This window comes from Cheilinus undulatus, linkage group 7, assembly GCF_018320785.1.
Source record: "Cheilinus undulatus linkage group 7, ASM1832078v1, whole genome shotgun sequence".
NCBI lineage: Eukaryota > Metazoa > Chordata > Actinopteri > Labriformes > Labridae > Cheilinus > Cheilinus undulatus.
The window spans coordinates 24,583,563-24,607,561 of NC_054871.1; the positions used below are offsets into that span (position 1 = coordinate 24,583,563).

At 40.1% G+C, this 23,999-nt stretch overlaps 1 protein-coding gene across 10 annotated transcripts in view; it reads left to right on the forward strand.

The window, feature by feature from the left end:
• adgrl2a (adhesion G protein-coupled receptor L2a) overlaps window positions 1-23,999 on the forward strand; it is a 113,729-nt gene that overhangs the window by 64,496 nt on the left and 25,234 nt on the right. For all 10 annotated transcript variants that reach the window (XM_041791182.1, XM_041791183.1, XM_041791186.1 and 7 more), the window contains exons 4-7: window positions 2,332-2,441; window positions 8,678-9,478; window positions 21,003-21,299; window positions 22,014-22,117. In XM_041791182.1, the coding sequence (XP_041647116.1) occupies window positions 2,332-2,441; window positions 8,678-9,478; window positions 21,003-21,299; window positions 22,014-22,117 (1,312 nt within the window). The remainder of the gene's footprint in view (window positions 1-2,331; window positions 2,442-8,677; window positions 9,479-21,002; window positions 21,300-22,013; window positions 22,118-23,999) is intronic.

Below are 23,999 nucleotides of genomic sequence, written 5' to 3' on the forward strand. Positions count from 1 at the left end.
GGCGCCGTATTATAGGCCCAGCATGAGGTGTGTGTTTTAATTCCACAACAGTAATTCATTTCCATAAAAAACAAATACAATATGTGGTATTTTCATGTGTTATTGCATGTGAAGGTCAATAATGAAGCAAAATTCCCCCTGAGACCTTCACTGAACACAGATGCACACAGAGATGGAGACACAAACATGTGTCATTAGAGCTCTGTGATATGACACGCCGATTTAACATTGCCAAAAGCATAAAAAGCCCTTTATTTCTTTTGGTGAAAATTATAAAAGTGCTCCCTATTTGAAAAAAAGAACCTTTTTAATTGCATGCATGCTGGTTGGAAGAAATAGAGCAGGGACAAGAGGGAGATGAATTGCCTTTGTGTGGAAAAAACAAAAGAGAAAAAGTCATGGCTAATTCTTTTCTCCTGCCATTTTCCTGATTTAGTGTATTTTCCATTTAAATACATGAGCTGTTTAAGTTGCTGAATAATTCTGATTTTGTTAACTGTAACACACTTCCTGCATCCTGGGTATGCTGCTAAAAGGTGGTAGTTTTCAATCTGAAATCTAAACAATGCCAATTTCTCTCCATCTGTGTTTGTTCAATGCTACACACCTCAACCATAAACCACCCTCCACTGTTCCACTGTGCTACCTAATATTATATTAATAACATTTGGACTCAGAGCAGTGATTACCTCAGCAGCACAAGACAAAGGCAAAACCCAAAGCACAATACAATGCAACCAGTAATACATTTTCCAATGATCTGCTGTAAATGGGCGCACTGGTCTGGGATAAGAAGAAACAAATATTATCTCTGGTCCCTGCTTAATCAGCAGAACAGAGTTATTGATCTGGCTCCTCACATTGCCAATAGAAATTTCAGTTCCCTCGGTAGCAGAGACGGCTTGCTCGGGGTATTGATGTCATTATCATGATTTCAGTACAGTGAAAGGGCGGTCACCTGCAATTCCCTGGGCTTCAGAGCCTGCCACAGGCTCAATTAGAAAGTCTGCTCTCCAGATGTTAAAGGCAGGGGCTAAAATTGGCTTTAAACACTGCTTAGAATTGCTGCTGAAATGAAAAATACAATGTGTAACCTTTTTATAAGAGCTAAAACATGATTTATTTTCATGAAGAATACCGTTTTATGCCCTGTTTGGTTAACCATTGCCCCACCATATCATTTCACAACCTGAAATTACACACATTTTTTAAGCACAGAACTCATTTGACTCTTTTTTTTAAGGTAAGATGTCTTGATTAGTATTTTGGTATTTTGCACTCTTCCAGGTCGAGATTTATAGAGGCTGCAAGTAGAAATCATTAATGAGACCTTTGATGGCATTTTGGGTGCAAATTCGAGAGCCTCATCTAGCTACTCAGCATGTGAACCCATTCAGGGAAGGAGCCGACTCAAATCAATAAGTCGGGACATTTGAGTGAACACAGACTTTATATTTATCTCCAGCAAATGCGCCCCAGCAGACACAGATGTGGGGGGTAAATTCCACTGTCACATGAAGTCCCCATGCAATTGTAGTCCTGAGTGAATAAGGCTTTATCTGTCCACATCAGTAGATGTTGCATTGATTTGTGCTGTGTATGGGCATTTAAATGAATTACAAACAACACTCCACACAAAATTAGGACTGTGATTGTAACTGTGAGAGAGAGCATAATGCTGGATGTACTACAGCATCAAACAAACTCACACTGTGGTGTGAGTGGGTCTCATTCTTTTAGTCCTTAAATCCTTAAAACATATCAGATTTCTAAACTTAGATATGAAACAAGTTTAAATCGAATGATATAAACACTTTTTTCTATTCAAAACTTAAATCTAAAGCAGTCAAGAGTGGTCAATTTCTCGTTTTTAATCACCAAAAATTGCAGGCAAACTCATGCACTGTGCAATTGTACAAATTGTCATTTTCTTCCAAAAAATCTGCATAATTTGGATACTTCCTCAAAGTAAAAAGTGTAATCTCTAACATCTCACTTGTTGAATTTTCTAGCTACACATGCGTACTGGCACACCTGTAGTTTTACCTTCTGCAAGTAAGGAACTGCCTATGCAGAAGTCAGAGATAAACAGCTGTGTAGGTGCTTCATTTATTTTTATTCTTGTGGTGACATAAGATGAAAGGAAATACAATATTTTACATAAAGGACAACAGAAAAGTAATCTGAGGACTGTTTAACCTCCTACTCTGGTCGTGGTTAAGCTTCACTTACAGAGTTTAACATCAACAATGGCTCCTTTGGTTCTTAGCCTTGCTTGAATGTATGTTTAAATGAGCATTTATTTGGTTTTTATCATATTTTCTTCCCCAGATGCAACAATCGGACACAGTGCATTGTGATCACAGGTTCAGATGTCTTCCCTGACCCCTGCCCGGGGACCTACAAGTACCTGGAGGTCCAGTATGAATGTGTGCCCTATAGTAAGTATGACCCTTGTTTCATGAATTGAAACCTCTTCCTCCCTGCTTTTTCCCTTCACATGCTCCCATCCTCAGTTTCTTTCTTCCCCTCTGCTCTCTCTCTCTTTCTTTCTTTGGTGTCACACCACATTCAGTCTCATTTCTTCGTGCTTTTGCCTTGTCCAGACAGTCTGCTCTCTCCTTGTGCAACACCTTCTAGCACCTTTTTCCACTGTCTCTTCCTCCATCTGTGTCTCACCATGAACTTTTCATGAAATATGACCTGTAAAACCCTGTGGTTCTCTTCTGTACTACCTTTATTATTGATGCGCTCGCCGTGTTTTCAGCAGATCGACGAGCCTGGTTATGATGTAGCTGAATAGAAGGAAGGGGGCAAAGGAAGTCATGCTGACTCTCCGTGTTGGCAAGCGAGCGTTTCATTACTCAAGTCATGTGCGGAGAAGTCTATCAGGCGCAAAGCACAGCTCACCTTGATGGCTTAATATACATTCATAGAACAGGTGTTGAAATCTGTAAACAGATGTTTCATTATGTAATGGAGCAGAATGGCTCCAATCATAAGTCAACAAGGTAATATTTCATCTAAAGAGATAGTGTTAACATTTTGTCTGCTCCTTGGATGCTAAAATATTCATCTCCATTCAGCTCCCAAACAATCCTTAGATTGCCCTCTGTCCTTTAAGCTGCCATCTTCATTTGCAATTTGTGAGGGAAATTCCCCATGTAACCTTTAAAAACTGATTAATGACAAAGATGTAGATGACTTGCTGGAATCACTAATCAGATGGAAGTGAAATAATGAGAGAAGGAGTGAAGAAAATATTTTAATAAGTATTTCTTCTGCTGATGTCTTTAGGTAACTTTCAGTTTCAGATCAACTGAAGCTCAAAATATTTAGGATGTACATTTTTAGAGTTCATTTTCACACTTTTTACATTTCTCCTGCATTGCTCATTAACAGTATACCTTCCTGAGATTTCCCCCTTAGTGTCAAATCAGAATGCATTAGTGAGCATCACCAGGTTGTGAAACTCATTACAACTTAAAGGTTAACCTTTCCAGGGCTTTTGAGGACCTGTAATTAAAGATGGAATGAGCCATAATGAGTATTTGAGTCCCCTGTATTGAGTAGAGCCAAATCCTGCTGCTTTTGCCTTAAACACCTAACTGCTTGTTTCTTTGCCTCTGTTTTTTTTCTTACTTGCTTCGTTGTTAAGTGAAGTATCGATCCCATGTCTTGCTGTGTTACCTCAAACCTTAATAGTAGGATTAGCCTCAAGGTGCACTCATGTCCACCCCCTGTAATGATTGTCTTTTGCCTCTGTCTCACACCATGGAAACAGTTCAGGCCTGCCGTAGTGTGGCGAAAAAATAAACTTCTCAAGGACTCTCAGTCCTGGAAAAATTGCTTAGCAAAAAAATTGAAACAGGTCACTTAAAGCAGTTTCAAACGTGCATGTCTGTAGCCCCGTCTTTTTGCTTCTTAAGGTCCATGCCCAACCAGAATAGGAGCGAGAACACAGATTGTTTCCTATCGCAACTGCCCTGGTAAGTGCTTAGTGTCCTCCCAGTCTGATCCAGTCCGCACAAGCCCAGTCCAGCCTTTCCCACTCAAGCCCTGTTGTAAACTGTGGTAGATTGTGATTTACAGGTCAGTTCTGTGTTGTTTCTTCCCCTGCACCAGTCCTCTGTCTCCTCTTACCCAAAAATAAAATCCATACACCACAGATCATTTAGTAGAGTTAGATCAGGGTGAAGAAAGGCAATCATAAGGGAAGATTTACTGAGCTTTTCAACACCAGAGCAAACCTTTACTACACTTCTGAGCCTGGATAGTAAAGACTTTACTCCAGTTCCCTAGTTTTCAGATGGAATAGATCATATGCCAAAGTCTGAGATTTGTGATTAAAAACACTGCAGTAGTTCAGGAGCTTAGGATCCCCAGGATTTGCTGGGATACAAGACTTGAGAAGTTGTTTTGCAAGAAAACGTATTAAATCCCCATTAAGCTGATCAACGACAGGACTGTAGACAGTGTCCTCATTTTGACTGGAAACTGCTGGCCCTCTAAAATCCATCTGTGCCATGAAATATAACAGAAAACTCAATAACATTATATGATAAACAGTTGTTTTTCTATCTCCTTTGCTGACTGAATGTAATTTGCTCTGAAATTAATTCAATCTTTTGTCTAAGCCTTTGCATAATGACACAAGCACTTTTGGATTTTTCACTTCTGTGCAAGTGGCTCTTGCAACAAGTTGCCTACATTTCGACCATTTTCATCCTCTCTGGCTTCATAATTTGGTTCTTGTCATGAACTGCCCTCATTAGCTGCATTATCTTCATGTTCCAGCCAAGGATGTAAATTCTGCCTCCACCTGGCACAGAGTTGCCCTCTGAATTGGCTCAAGTAATTGCTTGAATCAGGCAGAATAAAAGCCAAGACTGCTTTTTAAAAATACTTTTCTGTGCAAGCTCTTCTGGTAATGGGTGAATTAAAAAAATGCAATTCTCCTTCTGTCCTCACAAAACTGTTAATTTGTGCCAGTAGGCATAAACAGTCCACGATGCTATTTTTCACCATACTGTAATGCCAGTAAACCCTTCGCTCCATGTGACAGTGATAGCCAGATTATGAAAATTTGAAGTTAAGCTTTGACAGCATGATTTTTGGGTCCCCTTTGGTGTTTTTGTTTTGTGCTCAGTTTGCCCCTCTTTATTACATGTAATTCACACCATGCTTTTATGTAGAGTAAACACTGAGTCCTTTTTCTGTGTTTCAGTTGTCAGCAGACATCCATCCATGTCAAGATTAAATTATTATAAGTGATTATTACTCTTAATAAAAATTTATTAGCAGTATTTAATAGAAAAGGGAGGTTTCTATTAATTCTATAATGTCTCGTGGATTAAGTGGAGGCTCTGTGGGTTTAATGTGTGTTGCGATGTGTCTCATGTTTGTTTAAATGTTGAAATATTAAAAGTTACTGACTCTCTTCCCTTCCCCTTGTGCAATCTGCAGGAAATCTCCTTTGCTATCTGACTCACTGTCTTCATCCAATGACCAATTTCTGATCACACTGATTGCTATTTCTATTTTTACATTTCTACTAACGTCATCAGGTCTTCAGTCATGTGTTCTCCTTTTCTTTCCAGGCTTCCTTCACCCCATTTCTTTCTGTCCTCTCTGTCCTCGCCTCCTTTTGTTTCATGCTGCTGAGGCAGCCTCTGAGAACTCAACTGTTTATAATTTGTTTGCTTCCTATCCCGTGTGTGATCTCTTAGTTAGCTGCAGCACTCTCGAATTTCTCCTGCAGACCGGCATCATTTACGGACCCTCTGATTGTTCAGTTGTGACTGATTTTTTAAATCACTAAAGCTTAGGTCAGACTCGGCATCATAACAGATTAAAATTCTAATGTGGTCCTGCACTAATTGGAGCTGGAGGGTTGCTTGATTCAAGGGGGACCTAATTTATTGTTGTGTACAATATCCCATGTTGCTACCGGGCCCAGAATGCGGACATCCAGTGTTTAATGTTGATCTTTGCACGCGCTCTGTGGTTGTTGTGTTACTCCGTTTAAGACCGGAATCTGAGAAAAACACAACCACGAAACCAATTATGGTGTCAGCAGTAGTATATCCCCGCTTGTAAACACTTTTACGACTGTTTAACAAAACATTTCATATTATTATTAGGTAATCCATATTAAGAGAAATGAAAGAAAAATCTAGCAGGTTTCACCAAATTAAACCAAATGGCATCAATTTCCTTGCTAAATATAAAGAAAGAAGCTTAACTTTTTTTTTTTTTTACTATTTATCTCCTGAACTTTTGACATAAATTTCAGTCTCGTTTACTATGACCCCCCCCCCCAAGAAGTTGTTTTACTGAACAAATCTGGGAAGCAGATGACTTGAACAGTCTTCTTGTCTGACCTAGGCTTTAGACTGCTATGAAATATGTGTTTTGTGTGGAAAATTGTTTGACTATTCGTTAATTATTTCTACTCTTGTTGAAAATAAGCTGGTGCTTTTTTACTTTTGCTGAATTTTATTTACCAGTCATTGGCATGTCAGGTTAAAAAAATGAATTTTGGCTTGAAAGGACAGTTTCTTCCAAGTGCCTTGTTTAAGTTTGCCCTTGTTGGCTTGTTTATAGAGGGTCTGTATTGGAAAGCAAAGAATAACTCATTAAGTATTTTACTGTGGAGTTCAATGTTTGATTTAAGAGTGATTGAACAGCTCTAGTTTCACAAACTGATTCTGTTTTACTAATGTACCGGCAGCTGTAGTTGATAATAATAATTGTTCAGAATTGTAGTTGGGTAGTCTCCTGTTGTAAACGAAGTTTAGTAGATTTGTAGTCCAGTTAAACATTATCAAGAACAGTTAGGAGGCTTGTTTATTTTCAACTTTAGTTTATTAATATGTTTAAGCTGCTCTGTATTCAGGTTTTTTTTTTGTAAAATATGATTTCTTTTTTATGGATTTTGGTGTTGTTTATAGTGGTGGGTGGATTGAAACAGACCTCAGAAACTTGGTTGGCCTTTCAAAGCACAGACTAAAGTGTAGACCTGTCAAAGCTAAATGAACATTAATTACAAAAATTATGTGATCTGTGTAGCCATTCAATTTAAGCATCAGAAAAAAAACAAGTAATTAACATTCTTCTTGAGTATGTTTTACTTCAAATTCCAGAGTTGCTTTTTTATTTATCAAAGTAATAAGAACGATCTCTTTTTGTTACCGCTGAATATGAACCAAATTGAAAGTTAATCAATGATGGCATACACTGACGGGCCTTACATAGTTCATCAAACATTACATCTATCCACCACTATTCTGTACAACACTTGCTTTGATTGGTCTTGATCACGATGTGATCCGACTATTCTGTCATGTTCTAATCTAACATATTTTTGAAGACAGGACCTTGACAGCTGTGTGTCTCCTTTCTCACAACTTTCCTGCTTTTTCTGAATAGGTCTGCCCGTCTTTGTCCATGTCTCGTAACGTGTTTCTGCATATGTAATCGTAGCAAATGACATTTTATTCATATTAATCTCTTTTTTCCCCTTGCACCCCTTTCATTCTCTCTTCCAACGCTTAAAATAGAAGTGGAGCAAAAAGGTAAATAACAGACACGATCCAAACCCTAGCTCCTTGTTTTTGTGGCATCTGGTTGTAAACTACCTTTTTTCCCATGGTGGCCCCGACAAACCCATCACAAACGTTATCTTTAAAATCCCCCAAATGTAATGTTAACATCCAGTGTAGAGCATCAAGGGAAGTGAGGCTGGCCTTAAAAATAACAAAACATACTGTAAGCAGCCAAAAGATGTAAATGGGGGCGTATTGGCTGCAGTCCACTTGGGCTTCCTCTCCTTATTTTCCCTGGGTGCTTTTGCTACTCAGTAGATTCTCATATTGCCTGGCTTTCAATCCCTTTTCCATAGCATGCCATGGTAACAGTGTTTCTCGGCCCTTTTTTTAAGCTATTGCTCTTTTCTCTCCGAGTGCCCCTCTCTCTCACTCTTCTCCCCATTATTCTCACCTGACCACTTGCTGCTCTTTCCTCTTCTGATTCTTATGCCTTTAATGCCCCAGAGCAACAACCAAAACACCTCAAGAGACCCTTACTGAATATTTTAAATCTTAATGGCTGTGACATTTGCACCACTTCGTAATGACAAGCCTCTCAGGTATATAGTGTAGAAACGGTGGTGTAACTGTCAAACATCTAAGTACACACAGACGTTTTGCAGACTCTGCTCATTCCTGCTCTCTCATAACCTCTCCCGTCTGTTGCCAAGTGACTTTAGTTGGCTGCATTTTTTTGTTTACAGGACCAATTGTTTTGTTAAGTTTTTTCTGTTCTCCTTCCCCTCATTTGTGTTCTACTCCCAACAGTAAATGTCTGAGGCCAGGCTTCTTTTTGTTTCAGACTATTAATATATACTTAAATATTATGCTTAATAACTTTCCTATTCCTTTTTTCTTTCTATGCACAAAACCAAAATCCTTAAACTGCTTGTGAATATTGGCTATAGATGTTAGTTGTGTTTTGGCCACTCGTTAATGTGTGTTTGTTCCCACTCCTCGTGGACAACCAGTTAAACAAAATGGAGACTTTAAAGATAATATATGGAAGTTACATATATTTTTGTGTGGTTTTATTTTTCAGATGTTAACCAGTGCCTGTTTCTCATTCTACTTTCTCCCAATACTAGTTTTTCTTTGTCCTGGGACTCTGAAAGCTGTCGGTGATCCTTCCTTTCTATTTGAAGCGGAGCAACAAGCTGGCGCCTGGTGCAAAGACCCACTACAAGCTGGCGACAAAATCTACTTTATGCCTTGGACTCCATATAGGACAGACACTCTCATTGAGTACTCCTCCCTGGACGACTTCCAGAACGCCAGGCAGACCATCACCTACAAGCTGCCCCACCGGGTGGACGGGACTGGATTTGTGGTCTACGATGGCGCCGTGTTTTTCAACAAGGAGAGGACCCGCAACATTGTGAAGTTTGACCTGCGGACTCGAATCAAAAGCGGTGAGGCCATCATCAATAACGCCAACTACCATGACACGTCACCCTACAAGTGGGGCGGGAAAACAGACATTGACCTGGCAGTAGATGAGAATGGGCTGTGGGTGATCTACGCCACGGAGCAGAACAACGGCATGATGGTAATCAGCCAGCTAAACCCCTACACACTACGCTTTGAGGCTACCTGGGACACGGCCTATGATAAGCGCTCAGCCTCCAATGCCTTCATGGTTTGTGGAGTACTCTATGTGGTCCGCTCAACCTATGAAGACAATGAGAGTGAGGTCAGCAAGAGTCTGATCGATTACATTTACAACACCAAACAGAACCGTGGGGAATACGTTGATATCCACTTTCCCAACCAGTACCAGTACATTGCAGCAGTGGATTACAATCCGCGAGATAACCAGCTCTATGTGTGGAATAATTTTTACATCCTGAGATACAATCTGGAGTTTGGCCCACCTGATCCAGCACATGGTAAGAAACAAAGTCCTGCAATCCTTCATTTTGCAGACAATAATGTTAAATTGCTTTGCTGAAATAGTTGCTGTCAAGAATGCCTTGATATATCTTTGGTATTCCCCATCTATGTATCAAGTGTCACAGCTGACTGACTTTTAATTTAGAATCTAATATGTTCTAGATATGTTACGGAAGCTTTGGAGTGTAGGAAAGCATCTTGGGGGTGAAGTGAGTGGGGCTCTGTGGTAAACAACACCTTGAAGCCAGTTACCATATCATAAGGGATCAGTATCTAGGGGATTTGGGGAGGTTTACCATCCGGGCGTTCCCTGAGTCCTTGGTGCTGAAGCCCAAGGGACCTCTGCAAGCGTAACCCTTTTTTTAGAGGGAGTAAAACAGGAAGAAGGAGATATATTTTCAATCCTGGAAACAAACATGCCCAGACAGGTAAAAAGTCTGGCCTGGGGCAAGGTTAATTCTTTCCTCAAGTGATGCTAGAACTCAAAATCTCCATCTGCCATTGAAAAATCCAGAAGTTTCACAATGTATACTGTGAAGATTCTGCCTTTAAGAGAAGGAGATGGTAGACACAAAGAAGGAGGATCAATCTCATCATGAGCGTACGTTTTTAATTTAGCTGTCAAGGGCTGAGAGGAGGCTAGCCTAGGCGTGTGATAGTCCTTACACTGAGAATATAATAACAGTAATTATCCTAATCCCTTCCACACCCAGGATCCTAAATCCACATTATACTCAGTGCTGTCAGTGATGAGCCACAGAGGTCAAGCAACTTTTCACAGACACCAGAGCAGTATTTATTAATGTGTTTGCTTGTCCACTTTTGTAAAGGTAGGATGTGTTCTAGGACTGCTTAATTGGGTTCAACTAGTGGAACAGCATCAATCTAGCTTGTCCAGGTTGGAAAGCAGTGACTATTACATAAAATAGAAGAAACTGTGCTTCATTTGACTATATTACAGAAATACCTAAAATGTCTTGCATTTGCAGACAAATTCTACCTTTTTTGCTGTTTGGCATGAAAAAATTTGGGATATCTCAACCTGTCATATTTTTCTATACAATAGAAATGTTGAAGAAGTCAAAGGACAGGTCTTGACTTAAAGTTTGGCTGTGGTTTATTGTATATTCTTGAAATAAGCCATATATGGATGGGCTGCACAGTCCATTCATTTGTTCAGTTTCTGAAAGTATGCTAATTAATGATAGAGGTTTCTGAATCCTGGCTGTATTCACCCTCAAATAAGACTGCCTTATGAATATTTGCGTATTGTGTGCGTGAATGTATGTTGGAAATAGAGTGTTTATTTACACAGCCTTCAAAAGCAGCACCCAAAGGAACCTATTCCCCTTCTTGTAGATTAGGTTCAGAAACATACACTACCTGGCATACTGCATTTGCTCCTCAGGGCTTTTTTATTCACACATCTTTATTTTTATGTCAACGAGGACGCTGTTCTTTCCCCCTGACAAATGAGACATGAGCCTGGCCCTGCTGCTGACTAATGTATGTTGAGCTGCAGTCGATGAGTGCAGGGGAGAATGGTCCTGGATGATCATCAAGATGTCAATAAAGTTGTCCTCCCACATGGCTGATGTTGACACATAAATGATGACACTTTTTTCTGGCTGTCACTGGATGGCCTCTCTTTGATATCTTGATGCTTGTTTCTGTGCCTGCTTCACTAAGCTCTGAAACGAGCTATCAGGATGCTTTTGTGGTGCTAAAAGTCAAAGGAACACGTTTTGAACATATCAAAACATTTCCTTTTCTTTGTTCCAAACATCACAACCACATGTTTAAAGCACATCCAAAAAGCATTGTTTGTGCAGAAAAGCATGGATTATTGTAAAAGTAGACACTAGAAGAGTGTTAATTGTTTGATTTTTTTCCACCCCAAAAAAGTAAAAAAGAAAATCTGCAGGGTTTTCATTTAACCACAGATTTTCCTTCAGAAGGGAATTTCAAAGCCTTTGCAGAGGATGAGTCAACTATGTAATTGCGTGGGGTGAGATTGAAACTGTAAGCATTTTCATGCATATCCTGCTTCCTTTTCTCCCCATATTTCAAGTGTGCAAACAGCTCTGTCACGTGATTCGCTCCATCATGGAATGCAATCATTTCAAAGTGATGCTGAAACCCTCTGCGGCAGACAGTTGGGTTCTTGTCAAGTCTAATAATGCTGCTAGTGGAGGTAAGATCATCTCTTGTAGGATTACGGGCAAGTGGATGGGGTCACATCCAACAAGCAGCTCCACTGGAAGTGGACATTAAATGGGTCAGTAAGTCCCACTCTTGGCTTTGACCAACAGCCCCATAATCCACTCATTTAACCATGGCTGGATGCCTGTTTTTCCTTCTTGCATATAGGAGCTCATAAAAAGACATATTCCTTTGTCGCATCTTGTAAGAGAGATGATTAAATTGATTTAAATGAGGTATTCCCAGAGAAAACTCATTATGCACCCCTTTCTATGGACCGTTTATTCATGCCAAGCTCCAGTATGTGGCCTCAAACCACTGAGTAAGCATACCAAAAGCTATTTTTTACCACAAGTATGCACAAACAGACTCTATTCACTGCCTCAATGGGACACAGGTGAGCCTCGAAAACCTTTTATTCATCCCTTGTTGCAGAATTATATTCTGAATAACTTCCGCATTAAGACCCCCAGAGCTGCAGTTAACACCCACACAAATCAAGACCTCCTCTTTAATTGTTCAAATGTCAATACATTTGCATACAGTCTCAATCTTTGCGCCACTCCAAATTATACATCTGCAAGTGGGGATCGTAAAGAAAGAGAACAACCCAATTTGTCGGAAATTATAAGGTAGGGCTCACTCACACGACTTGCCAATTAGCCACCAAAACCCTGCATGTGGTCAAAACAGTGCTCTGTTGTTATTCTGTTGTGCGTGGATGTGCTTTGTACAATGCAAAAAAGAAAAAAGTGCTCAGCTGTTACAGATGCTCGTGACTCATATGCATTAGCAGTCACCCCAGAGAGTCTACTTCTTATAGTCTGATGAATATACAGCTCTCTAATAAGCACTGCTATGATTCATTCCTGTCTTCTGCAGTGCTTACAGAGTCTTCTTGTGCATGGTAACATTGAAAGAAAATAGGGAAAATGGATAGGGGGAAAAAGAAGAGATACAGATACTTTAAATGTCAAATTCAAGCTTTCAAAGTTGTTAGAGGCGCTCAGGTAAAGTGGCAGAGACTTCTGTCTGCTACATGCTCACCAGTTGTAAAGGAAAAGAGATCAGGATGTGTTAAAAATGACCAATTTGTTTGTTTGCCTTCACAACCACTCCCCCCCCCAACCCCCTGTCAGCTGCCCAAGTGGACACAGCATTGTGAAAGGAGAGGATACTGATGTGGAAAATCACCCTTTTTGTTTTTGTTTTTCTGTCGTCCTGTCATATTCTTGTCCTCTGTGTTTCATCCTCTGTCTTCGTCCATCTTATTGTCTCACCCTTTCATTTCTCTTCATGTATATCCAGCCATTTCTGTCTCCTTCTCTTATTGTTTGCCCTCCTTTTTACCTCTCTTTTACCCCTTGTTTCTATGAATCCTCCTCCGTGAACTGTGCCCTTCATGTGGATGTTTGGTTTCCTGTCCTGTGCGTGTCTACACATATATGCATCTGTTTGGCTTCCCTCCTGAAATCAGGCTAAAGCTGTGGTCAGACTGTTCGAATCATGCCCAGTGAAAGCAGTGCACACTAAATGACAGGATTTAAGTAAATCCTTCGCTGTGCCCTCTGGGAAACTGTACACACACAACAGCAGGACAAAAGGAGCATTCGGATCAGGGATCACACGCTACCAAAGTTTGCCATTCAGAAATATTTATCCACTGGGGGAACAATTTCAAGCACTGGATGGGTTGAAGTGACACTATTCCTTTGAAAGATCTCGTGTGTGGCTCTTTTTTTTGCCTAAGCTGTGATTGCACATGTTTTTGATTGATTGCACAAAAAAGAAGATGAAAACCAACACTGATGTTTTTATTTCATTGAAAGTTAAAAGCAACATCTCTTTTGTTCTTTCTCACATTTTTCTCTCATAAACTGCTATTGGATGTTGTCGGCATAACGCTGGTGTTGACTCACTACACAATCCCAGCCAGGAAGGAGCAGCCTAAAGTAAACACGGCACTGCACACAAAAATCTATGGAAAATCATCCAGAATCCGTACAAAAACCCCCTCAAGTGACCGAAAGCTTTTGAACAATATTTTAAACTATTGCAGGTGAAGTCAACATGTCTTTTTTTTCTATAATAGAAGTCCTTCATGAGTTTTGCCCAGACGATGCTTTAAGCTTTGTTCTGTGTGAGCTCAGAAGAATTTCTCAGATGTTACAGCCCTACGAGGGAGCATATTTTAATCTTTAGGGCTCCTTTACCACTGGACAATGGGATCTCCCTGTATGCCAGCTCTTCCTCTTTATTCCCCTGCACCCTTTTTAACCACACTTTTATGACATATTGTGACGCAATTCTTTCTACATTATGACCCACTGGTCTCATTCTAGGTAACGATATAGGAGTGAGTTTAACTGAGGCGATAAAAGGGGGAAAATCCCACGATAGGGATATATAGTCTTGTTCACAATGTCTGTGATATTACATCCTGGGATAATACCGGGCACAGTGTCTGGTGTTAGTAAAAGCTATTGAGCTCACAAGGCCAGGAGGTCACCTGTTTTCCTCTGAAACCTGATCATGATCTCTGCCAGTCCTCTGCACCAACCGTTGTAAGACATGAGGGCCAGTTGTTGCCAGACAAGCTGGAACATTTCACCTCAAATCACATTGTTTTCTTATATTCCCAGGCTGCTAGTTACTACTTCTCCCAGAGAGTCCAACTCACTGATGCTAAACTATTGCGCATAGCATGGCCGAGTGATCCCCACTGACAACCAACAAGTATGTGGGCAAAAGCAAACCCAGGGTTATGATTTAAAATGTCACAAAGAGTTGTTTTACATAAGAAAGAGAGGAGTGGGGGCGAGTGATTATGGTTACACTGAGCCCTATAGCCGAGGGGATCCACAGTTTCTTGTTTGATTACAGTCTGACTGTGAAACAAGGCGTATTAAAAGAATTATTACTCAGGCATCACAATGGTCCCCCATCACTCGCTGACACACGCTTTTGAGGAGATTTATTTCACACAGGCCTGATTATTGTGTCTATGTGTGCCTGTCTTTTTCCAATCGGGTTTGTGTTGCTCACAGCGTATGCATGCTTGTGATGTTGCATCTCTTTGGAAGTGTATCTGTGTTTGCATGAAGACATCCTCCTGTGCACAGCGCATTAAATATCAGTCTGCTTGGCACGCTTAGAGTTAACACTTGAAATTTGAGGCACGTACAGTACAGAGAAAGCTGCAAGGAAGAGAAAAAAGCAGCAGGCTGTAGTCTGGCAGCTGCTATGTCTGTTCTCTATACTTTGGTGTCATTCTGTGTGTGAGGGGTGTATATAAGTGTGTACATGTGTTTTTAAGCCTGTCTGTGTGGGAGTGCACTCTGCCTGTGTCTGTAAGAATCAATGCGTTTTTATTGTTGGTAAAGAGAAATAACAGAGGCTGCAGTAAATAATATAATCCAGCTATTAGATTTTTGTTCCCTAAGACATGGACATAGGTACACTGTACACATCCTCACAAGGACATGACTCATGGGAAATTATACAAATTTTCTCTCAGGTCTCTCCATATTTACAGCTGATACACAAGCAATCATATGCTATGTTTTTCTCTCCACAGCTACAGATGCAGAGCAGAGTGAAAGACATGTAATCCAATTTCCTTTGTGCATTATTGTTATTATTGGTAGATATCAAAATGCGTCACAAATGCATTATAAATCATCACACCATTTCTTACTCAAGAACAGCTGCATTTCCATGTGAACCTAGAAGAGATGCATGTTTGAAACAGGAATATTTCAGCAGCAATATTACCCAAGAAAATAACGTACACTTTGTTTTTTCACAGATCAACACCTTGTTTTAATTAACCTATGCTTCGCAGCATATGACTCTAAAGCTGATACTCAATTATTTTCCATCCATTAGATTGTCTAGGTCCCCTCACACAGACTGAGTGTGGCCTTCTTATGGCACCAAAAACAGACTTTGGATGTTTGTGTTTCCACTCATCTGCTAACTTCTCTGTCCCTCTTTTATTCAGGAGGAGTATACCACCCAGGAGCAACATTAACTGTGTACATAAGACATGATTCTTTTACCTTAGTGAGAAGTAAGTCTCCCACATAATGGGAACAAAGAGGTAAATCTCCTAAGCAGCCTCGCTTCACATCATCACCAGATTATTCCTCAGCAGAGAAGTGGATGGAGGAGGGGACGAGTGAGGACTATTAACTCCTTTAACTTTCTCTTTTTTGTGGCAAATTAGCTGAAACAAATGCTAAATGTGTGCTCCTTCACTATTCTTGTAAGATAAACAGCACCTGGTGATGTGTATGAAACATTACCCTGATGATCAAGCATGCGGTGCCTACTGAAAGTGAGGCCATTAAGCATAATATAAAAGACACACACGCTGTCGGTTTTCATTTGTCACCACGGCATGACTACTGAGTCCTGCTAAAGTCTCATCTTGGCTCTCTGTGTGTATGTGAGAGTGGATTTAGTGAGTGCTCTTCCCTCTCCTCTTCTGGATTCTCGTCTCATTGTCTGTCATCAATCCCAGACCTGTAACCCCGTTGGTAATAACAGAACCACTGAGATACATTCAAGTGCAACAAAGTGTGGGCACTGAATCACACAATGAGGTTATGAATAAGTCTCGTTTGACTATCGGTAGTGCTTTGCAGAATATCTCTCCATGCGCTCAAGCTCTACGACAGCTAATTGAAGGTTCCCCTTGGGCTGAGTGCAGCAGAGACATGATAATCAAGGATCCTGTCCTGGTTTTCGCCTATATAGCCCGAATGTGGGATTTAGCTTCTTTTGTCGTAATTGTTGGAACCCTGCACAGGGAAGGTATTAATTTGTGTTTCCATAGAGAAAGGCTCAAAAGCTGTCATAATGTTGCACTGTTTTGTGTCTGTAAGTTTTATTAGCCCTAGGTATCTGATATACCTTTTATAAATGTTTTTCTGTAGATAGAGGCATCTGAAAGATGATGTGAGGGGGAAAATCTGGATAGAAATAGGTCTTTATTTCAAGTCATCACATAATTGACAACTTGCCATCAAACAGCTAGCTAATAATAGCCTTTAGCCCATGACCAGCTTATGTTACAATAAGATAAAGTGGCATAGGCTTTGTTATATAATAATATTGGCGGGTTATGCTTTGCAATACATTAAGCATTATATTGTAAGGGTAATAGTAAAAATGTTAAAATAATGTATTTGTCCATAATTTAAGTAAAGACTGTAAATTGCTAATGTTAGCAAAGACTTTGTTACCGTAAATGCTAGTCTAATTTGGACTAGGAATTTGTTTGTTTAACACTAATATAAACTTGTTAAATGCTAATGTTAACTTTGATCTTTAAATGCTATTGTAGGCCAGGAACTTGTTTATTGCCATTGTAAATTATAAACCTGTCAAACGCCAGTGTTAGCTAGGAACTTGTTAAATGTCAATACAGGCAAGGAACGTGTTAAATGGTGATGTAGGTGAGTAACCTTTTGAATGCTAATGTAGGCTAGGAATTTGGTCAAAGCAAATGTAAGTTAGGAACTTGTTTAATGCTAATGTGGGCAAGGAACTTGTCAAGCGTTAAATTAGGCTACGAACTTGCTGAATGCTATCGAGGCTAGGACCTTGATAAATGCTAATGTAGACTAGAAACTTGGTAAATGCTTATGTGTGCTAGGAACTTGTTAAATTATTACACAAACAAGGAATTTTATGCCAGTGTATGCTAGGAACTTGTTAAATGCTAATGTAGGCTAGGACCTTTTAATGTTATTGTAAATGAGGACTTTCTAAAATGCTTAAGTTACTTATAAATTTCTTATGTTTATGTGTTCTAAAAAATTTGTTGATCACTAATGTAAGTTGTGGATTTGTTAAATGCCAGTGTAAGTTAGGAGATAGTTAAATGATAATGCATAGCTATTTAAATGCTAATGTATGTTAGGATTTGTTCATGCTAATGCAAGTAAGTAGTTAGTGAAAGCAATGTGATCAGTTTGTTCAGGGCAAGAAATGGGCTTTGTGTATGCTTTTCTACTTTGAAATAAGGCCCATATCACTCATGAATTTCCTGTTCTCACTGATAAGAGAGTGGTAAAATGACTGATTGCCTGTTGCAACCTGGAGCAAAGCAGTACAACATTAAAACAGCATTAGAGCTTTCCCTGAGTATGATCTCAGTGGAAAATATCTGCCATTTGAATATGGTCAGTGTTCTGAATCAAAAGAAAAGTGTGGAAATAGGCTGCTGCAGCACTATGGACAGATCAATACTCATCGCTCTCAGTGACTGCTTATAAACTTATCCACTTAGACATCTCTGTGAAGAAGAGACTGCCCGAGCCAGAGAGGAGTGTCTGTTTTAATACCTACAGGTTAATTCCTCTCAGCTCTCATTGGATCAAATTAAACTAAGCTATGGCAGAAAGGTAATACGATTATTGTGTTGCCGGCAGGATTACGGGCTGACACGCTATGTACACAGGAACAGCAGTGGTCAGAGAGGTTGCACTGTTTATGCAAGAATCTCTGTGGGAAGTATAGCCCACGTTCACATTAGCATCTCTCCGACACAGGAAAGAGGATTAGTTTGCATCATATACATGCAACCCCTACAGGATTATTTTAGCTCTTTAATTTATGTCCTTTCATCACATTTACTGTTAATAAGGCTCTTTAATGTATAGCTGGAGTCAATGTGAACAACCATTTTAGCAATGCCATCACAGCTTGTCTGTGTCATGCTGCATAGACATTGGCTCAGCAAATTTCTCAAAGCTTCAGCCAGACAGTTTGCTATGGGGAAATCCCTCTCCTATGGCTTGCTTTTTTACTGTTAGAAAGCCAAAGCCATTAGTTTAAACCTTGTATTAACTAGATCCAACATTAATTACCCCCGTATTTTCACCTCTGACAGCAGGCAGCAGTGAGAAATTAGAACAAAAAGCTTTAAAGACATTTATTTTCATGTGTTGTAACTAGAGCATGGAGCTCAATATCAAAACAAGCCATGACAGGCAGCCCTCTCAAGCAAGGGGTGTAAACAAGATACAGTTGTTAGTTGACATGCTAAAGGAATGTGCTTGGATTACAGCGCATGTCTCTTTGATTTATTGGCTGAAGGTTGCAGGGCCCTTTATCCTAAATCATGCCTGCCAAACAGCGATTCATTTTCATTTTATTTCTGTCTGGATTCTTAACTCCCCACCCATGGAGAGTAGGGTCTTATCGTTATCATCTTTCATACTTTGGAAATGAGAAACCGATAAAGGGCCTCACAGTTTCTTGGGAATCTTCTGGAGGTTTGCCAAGCAACCCTAAGCCAGATGTTCAAAAAGAAACAAAGATAATCATTTGCAAAGTATGTCCAAACACATTCACTTCTTTAAGATAGTGAGTTTAAACCTTAGCAGAAATGTCCTTTTTTTCTGCCATAGCTTTCACCTCAGAATCATTTCTGTGTGTCATGAAGAAACAAGGGTTATAGCAATAAAAGGGTATTGGTGCAGAATAGAGGCAGCCATTTCTCTCAGCCAGCTAAATGCTGGTGCTGAAAGGACACTAAGCACAGGTTGTCCCTCAACCGCTGTGACAGGCCGTGCAGCAAGAATTTCACTGTGTTGAGTAAAAGGATACGGGTAGGCGAGGAGGGGAGAGTGAGGAGGAGATGCTGTAGCCAGCCAGCCAGCCAGCCAGCCAGCCGCATCTGCCTTCAGCTCAGTGTCAAAACAGCCAGTCAACTGTGTACACCTTCACGTCGCCTGCTTGTGTGTTTGGAGGGGAGCACACACAGTCATCTCCTCTGGTCAATAGAGCCTAATTCACCACAGGTAGCAGTCAGCCTCAAAGGAGATTTCCCTTCAGCTCAACCTGCTGAAGCCTCTCATCCACACCTGGAGGCCGATGGTGATAGTGGTGTAGTGTGTATGTGTTTGTTGGGGGGGGGGGGGGGGGGGTTGCTGCTATCAGCCAGGCCCATTATCCAGTAGAGGCCATAGATATGAAGGTGTTACCACCTGGGGTCTGGCTGCTTCTCCTCCAATCCTCCAGAAGACAGAAGCTGTCTTCTCCTTCTCCAACTTGGCCCCATTGTTTCCAAATTTTCTTCTCATCATTTCCTGTGTGCCTCTACTTCCTGCCATCCCTCTCTCCTCTAGTTCTCCTGTCCTGCCTGTGACTCCTTCCTCTCTTTGAAACTCCTTTTTCTTTTCCATCTGTTTTCTGTGCCGGTTGTTCTACTGAGAATGACTGTGCTCTGCTCACGGAGTATAGCAGCATCTCCTCACATTCTCTGCATGCTCTGCAGGCAGCCTAATGGAGGAAATCAAAGTACTCAAATGCGATTAGATTCAGCATGTGCACTGCATCCCAATTGGACCTTCTCTGATTGATACACCTTATCCTTTTAAATTCAAATAGTAGATATTTTTTGAAGCAGGGGTCGAGCTTTTCGTTGTACTGGGAGATGCAGAAAATATTTATGTCACACAGTTAGTGTATATCAACATTTCATCTATAAACTCCCTAATGTTTTTCTCTTAAGAAATGTAATTACAGTGCGTTCATATTTCTCCAGTGTATCACATGAAAAACGTCTTCATAGTGTTTCCTTAGTGGCTCATGTTAAATGTAAGGAGTGCACTACTTTCTCCCTTTCTGCGACTGAAACATATTGTTTTTGCCTGAGGCATTGCATGAGTTACTGCACACCTGCTTTATCAGAGTATGAGTTGTAGCAAGAAACAACTGCAAATGAATGTGCAAGCACCATGGCTACATGTAAAGGTTCACTGTTGCTCTAGTGAAATTTAATCAGCCATGCCACAAAAATCTCCCAGGCAAGAATGATTGCCAGGCAGGAGGATGTTACTGTAATTATTGTCTTGTTCGCTGCAGACGAAGTGCCTTGGATAAGCCATAGTCGACGGGAAGGCAAATACGCTTGTTGCACAAAGCACTTAGCAGCAATTTACACAACAGGATACTTGGATGTATAAGCATTACAGCTTTTAACATGTTGAGAAAAAAATTAGGTATGTTGCTTACAGGGGGCGTCATTAGGGTTTAGTGGCACATGAGGGAAGAAGGTTAAGTTTTTAATAATTGCCATAATATTATTTGACTTTATTTTGAACCCTAGGGTGGCACATAAATGAGCAGACCTCCTTCTGCTGGTCAAACTGTCATTTGTTTTTTATCTTTTTTAAAGTCTGATTAAAATGTGTCCAGGGGAAAATGAAGCAGAAATAAGGGAAGCTATATTTTTTTTCTTTAACATCAAATCACAGCGCACCATCTTAACATGATGTCTCTGTACTCCCCGTCTCCTTTCAGCACCGCCTCTGTCAGGAGTCACCATGTCCCCTCAGCCCCAGAGAACTACAACCACCACCACGACAACCACCGCACACTGGGGTGTGGCCAACACCACCACCACAACAGGGCTCAGAGAGGGCAGCAGGGGAGCGCCCAAACCGCCTCCTGTGATCCCTCAGACTACTTCCCCTCCGCCCCTCGAGTCCTTCCCTCTCCCCCAGCGCTTCTGCGAGGCCACCGAGAACAGAGACATAATGTGGCCTCAGACTCAGAGGGGCATGCTGGTGGAGCGACCTTGCCCCAAGGGAACTCGAGGTAAACAGAGCTTCCAGTCACCTCAGGGCTGTGTGCATGCTGTTTTCAATATGACCTGAGATGTCCCATGAGAACATACCAAGTTTGTTTGATTTAGCTGATGTACTTGCACACAACAACATCTTTATCTATGAAAAACACTAATAACACGCTTAAGTCAGTGTTAAGAGATATGAATGTGTAAGGCCTTAGCCTTGGAACATGATTCAGCAATCTGTAATGACTGCTGCAGAGCAGCAGGCTCAGCTATTTCTCGTGCAGCGTGCATGACAACGTGCATCCCTCATATGATTGTGTGTGAAGTCGCGTTAGAGTTCATCACACACACACCTCATTAAGACAATACAAATTACAGGGTCAAGGCTTTTAGAAATATAATCATTTTTTCTATGTTATGAAAGAAGTTTTCTATATCCAACTATTCCCGTTTCAGTAATATTTTGATAGTCTACCAGCAGTCGTACAGACCAGCATAATGAAAAACAGACTACACTCTAGGGTGGGATTTCTAAGCTCACAAATGCAGCCAGTATCTAGCTCCATATTTGTATATCACATGTGAATTTGCATGTTTGTAAATGGCTAACTTGTTTGTGTTTTGGTTCCTTATTCGTGCCCTTAAACTCACTTTTCCAGTAAAACACTTATAAGGAAAATATATTGGATTTGACTTAATTGAACTTGACTTTTCTGGTCTTGTTTTTTCCCTCTTAGGCACTGCTTCTTATTTATGTGTCCTTTCCACTGGGGTTTGGCACCCAAAGGGCCCTGATCTCAGCAACTGCACCTCCCACTGGGTCAACCAAGTTGCCCAAAAGGTTTGTATGAGCTGTGCATCTCTGTGTTTTTCTGTATTCTTAGTAGAATGAAAAACATATGGAGGTTTACAAAATTATTGGAGCACACTTACAAGAACAAATGAAAAACATAGTGTTGTAAAAGGTGCCATGTAAAGTGGGTATAATTAGCTTGAATATTGCATTTGTAAGCTTTGAAGATGTTCTGGATTTAAGGACTGCAATTTGTGTGCAAAAATCTGTAAATCCTTTTCAGTGAAGAGAACAATTAGAAAATATCCTAAATTTTAAACATGTAGTCTTTCTAAGTGCATGCTTTTAATGTTACCCAAAAGTTGAAAGATGAATACTTAAAGTTAGCAATGCTATCTCTTAATCCTGCATAGTGAATGTCAAAAGTTCAACAGCTGGCAAAGAAAGCAGCTCTCTGTTTTTCTTCCTTTCTTCTTAAATGATTTTTTAATTGAATTTTGTGTGAACAATTTCGGTGAACAAATGAAATGGCTCATAGGTTCATATTTAGAAAAATTCTCATACAAACGAATATACAGTCATTTGTACACACATACCCACATGCACGCAAAAAAAAACACACTAAACAAAGGTGCCAACCAGAAGTGACATGCACAAAAATTAATTCTAATTCAGTTTAAGCATGAACAACAGTGTGTTCATATTGCTATTAGGGATTTGAAGGCCCTGGGCAAAGACCAAAATTATACCCTTCTCCATTTAGGCAAAAGCATTCATAGCAAGTGAAAAAATATTTTAAGCCTCTTTTCTCAGAAAACAAATCCAGATCTAGAGAACTACAGGACATACCTAAATGTGACATTGCAGTGCTTTCTCATTACATCTTAAATGAGGAATGATGTGAGTCAGAAATCTCCACATCTCAGTATTTTAACATGTCTCAAGACAAGGTGTGACTTACATAAACCTACAAAAATACGTATATATGCTCAATACAGAATTATGCTTCTCTTTATTAATTGCATGGCATTTTACCACAAATTAATCCACTAATCCATTGTTCCAGTATGTTTATAGGAATCTTCTTGTCTATAGGGATCTTCCTAACTATAATTTTGTTGATATGAAGACATTTCAGGGCTTTTGAGGACCTTGGTCCTCCCCTGGGACATTATTTGGATAATCAGTCTATTTTGATGATATTTTATTCAATATTGGACCCTTTTTACTTTCAAAATACACATTGTAATCAGTGAAAGTAATTTTAGACGTATACTTCATATTTGATGGACACCTATAATGACTTTATCTTGACCCTTAGAGCACAAGGCCCCAGGCAATTGCCTACATTTGCCTAATGGTAAAACCGCCTATGCCAATATTTTACATCAAGATCTCCCCACAGCACTGATGTATTTCAAGTGGTCTCTTCATTTTTCTCAGTCTTGATATTACGACTGAAAGAGATTTATTCATATCATGCCACCTTTGCCAATTCTGTGAAGTATTCATGAAAAGAGGGCTCACCTGCGTTCCTCCACTTTTTCATTATGATTTGTTTTCCAACCATTATACTTGTTTGAATCAAATCAAATCCCTCTCTCCACATTGATATGTCAATCGTGGATCACTGAGAACATACAGCCTCAGGCAACACTAAAAATTTATTTAAGTAATGCTCTTTATACATTTATGAACTTTCCAGGACACTCCCAGAGAAGGTGAAGAAAGCTTCCCTCAGATCTGCAGCATTTCCAGCAGTTGGCATTGTCCTTACTTTATCCTGAACAATCTGGAGGGAGACCAATAATAAGAATTTTGGATCTTAAATTGGATTATTTTTTCTTTCTCTTCTGTTTTTGAAACTCACTGTAAAGTAAAAGAACAGCCACCATGGTACATATTCCTGCATAAAGAAAAGATTAAACCT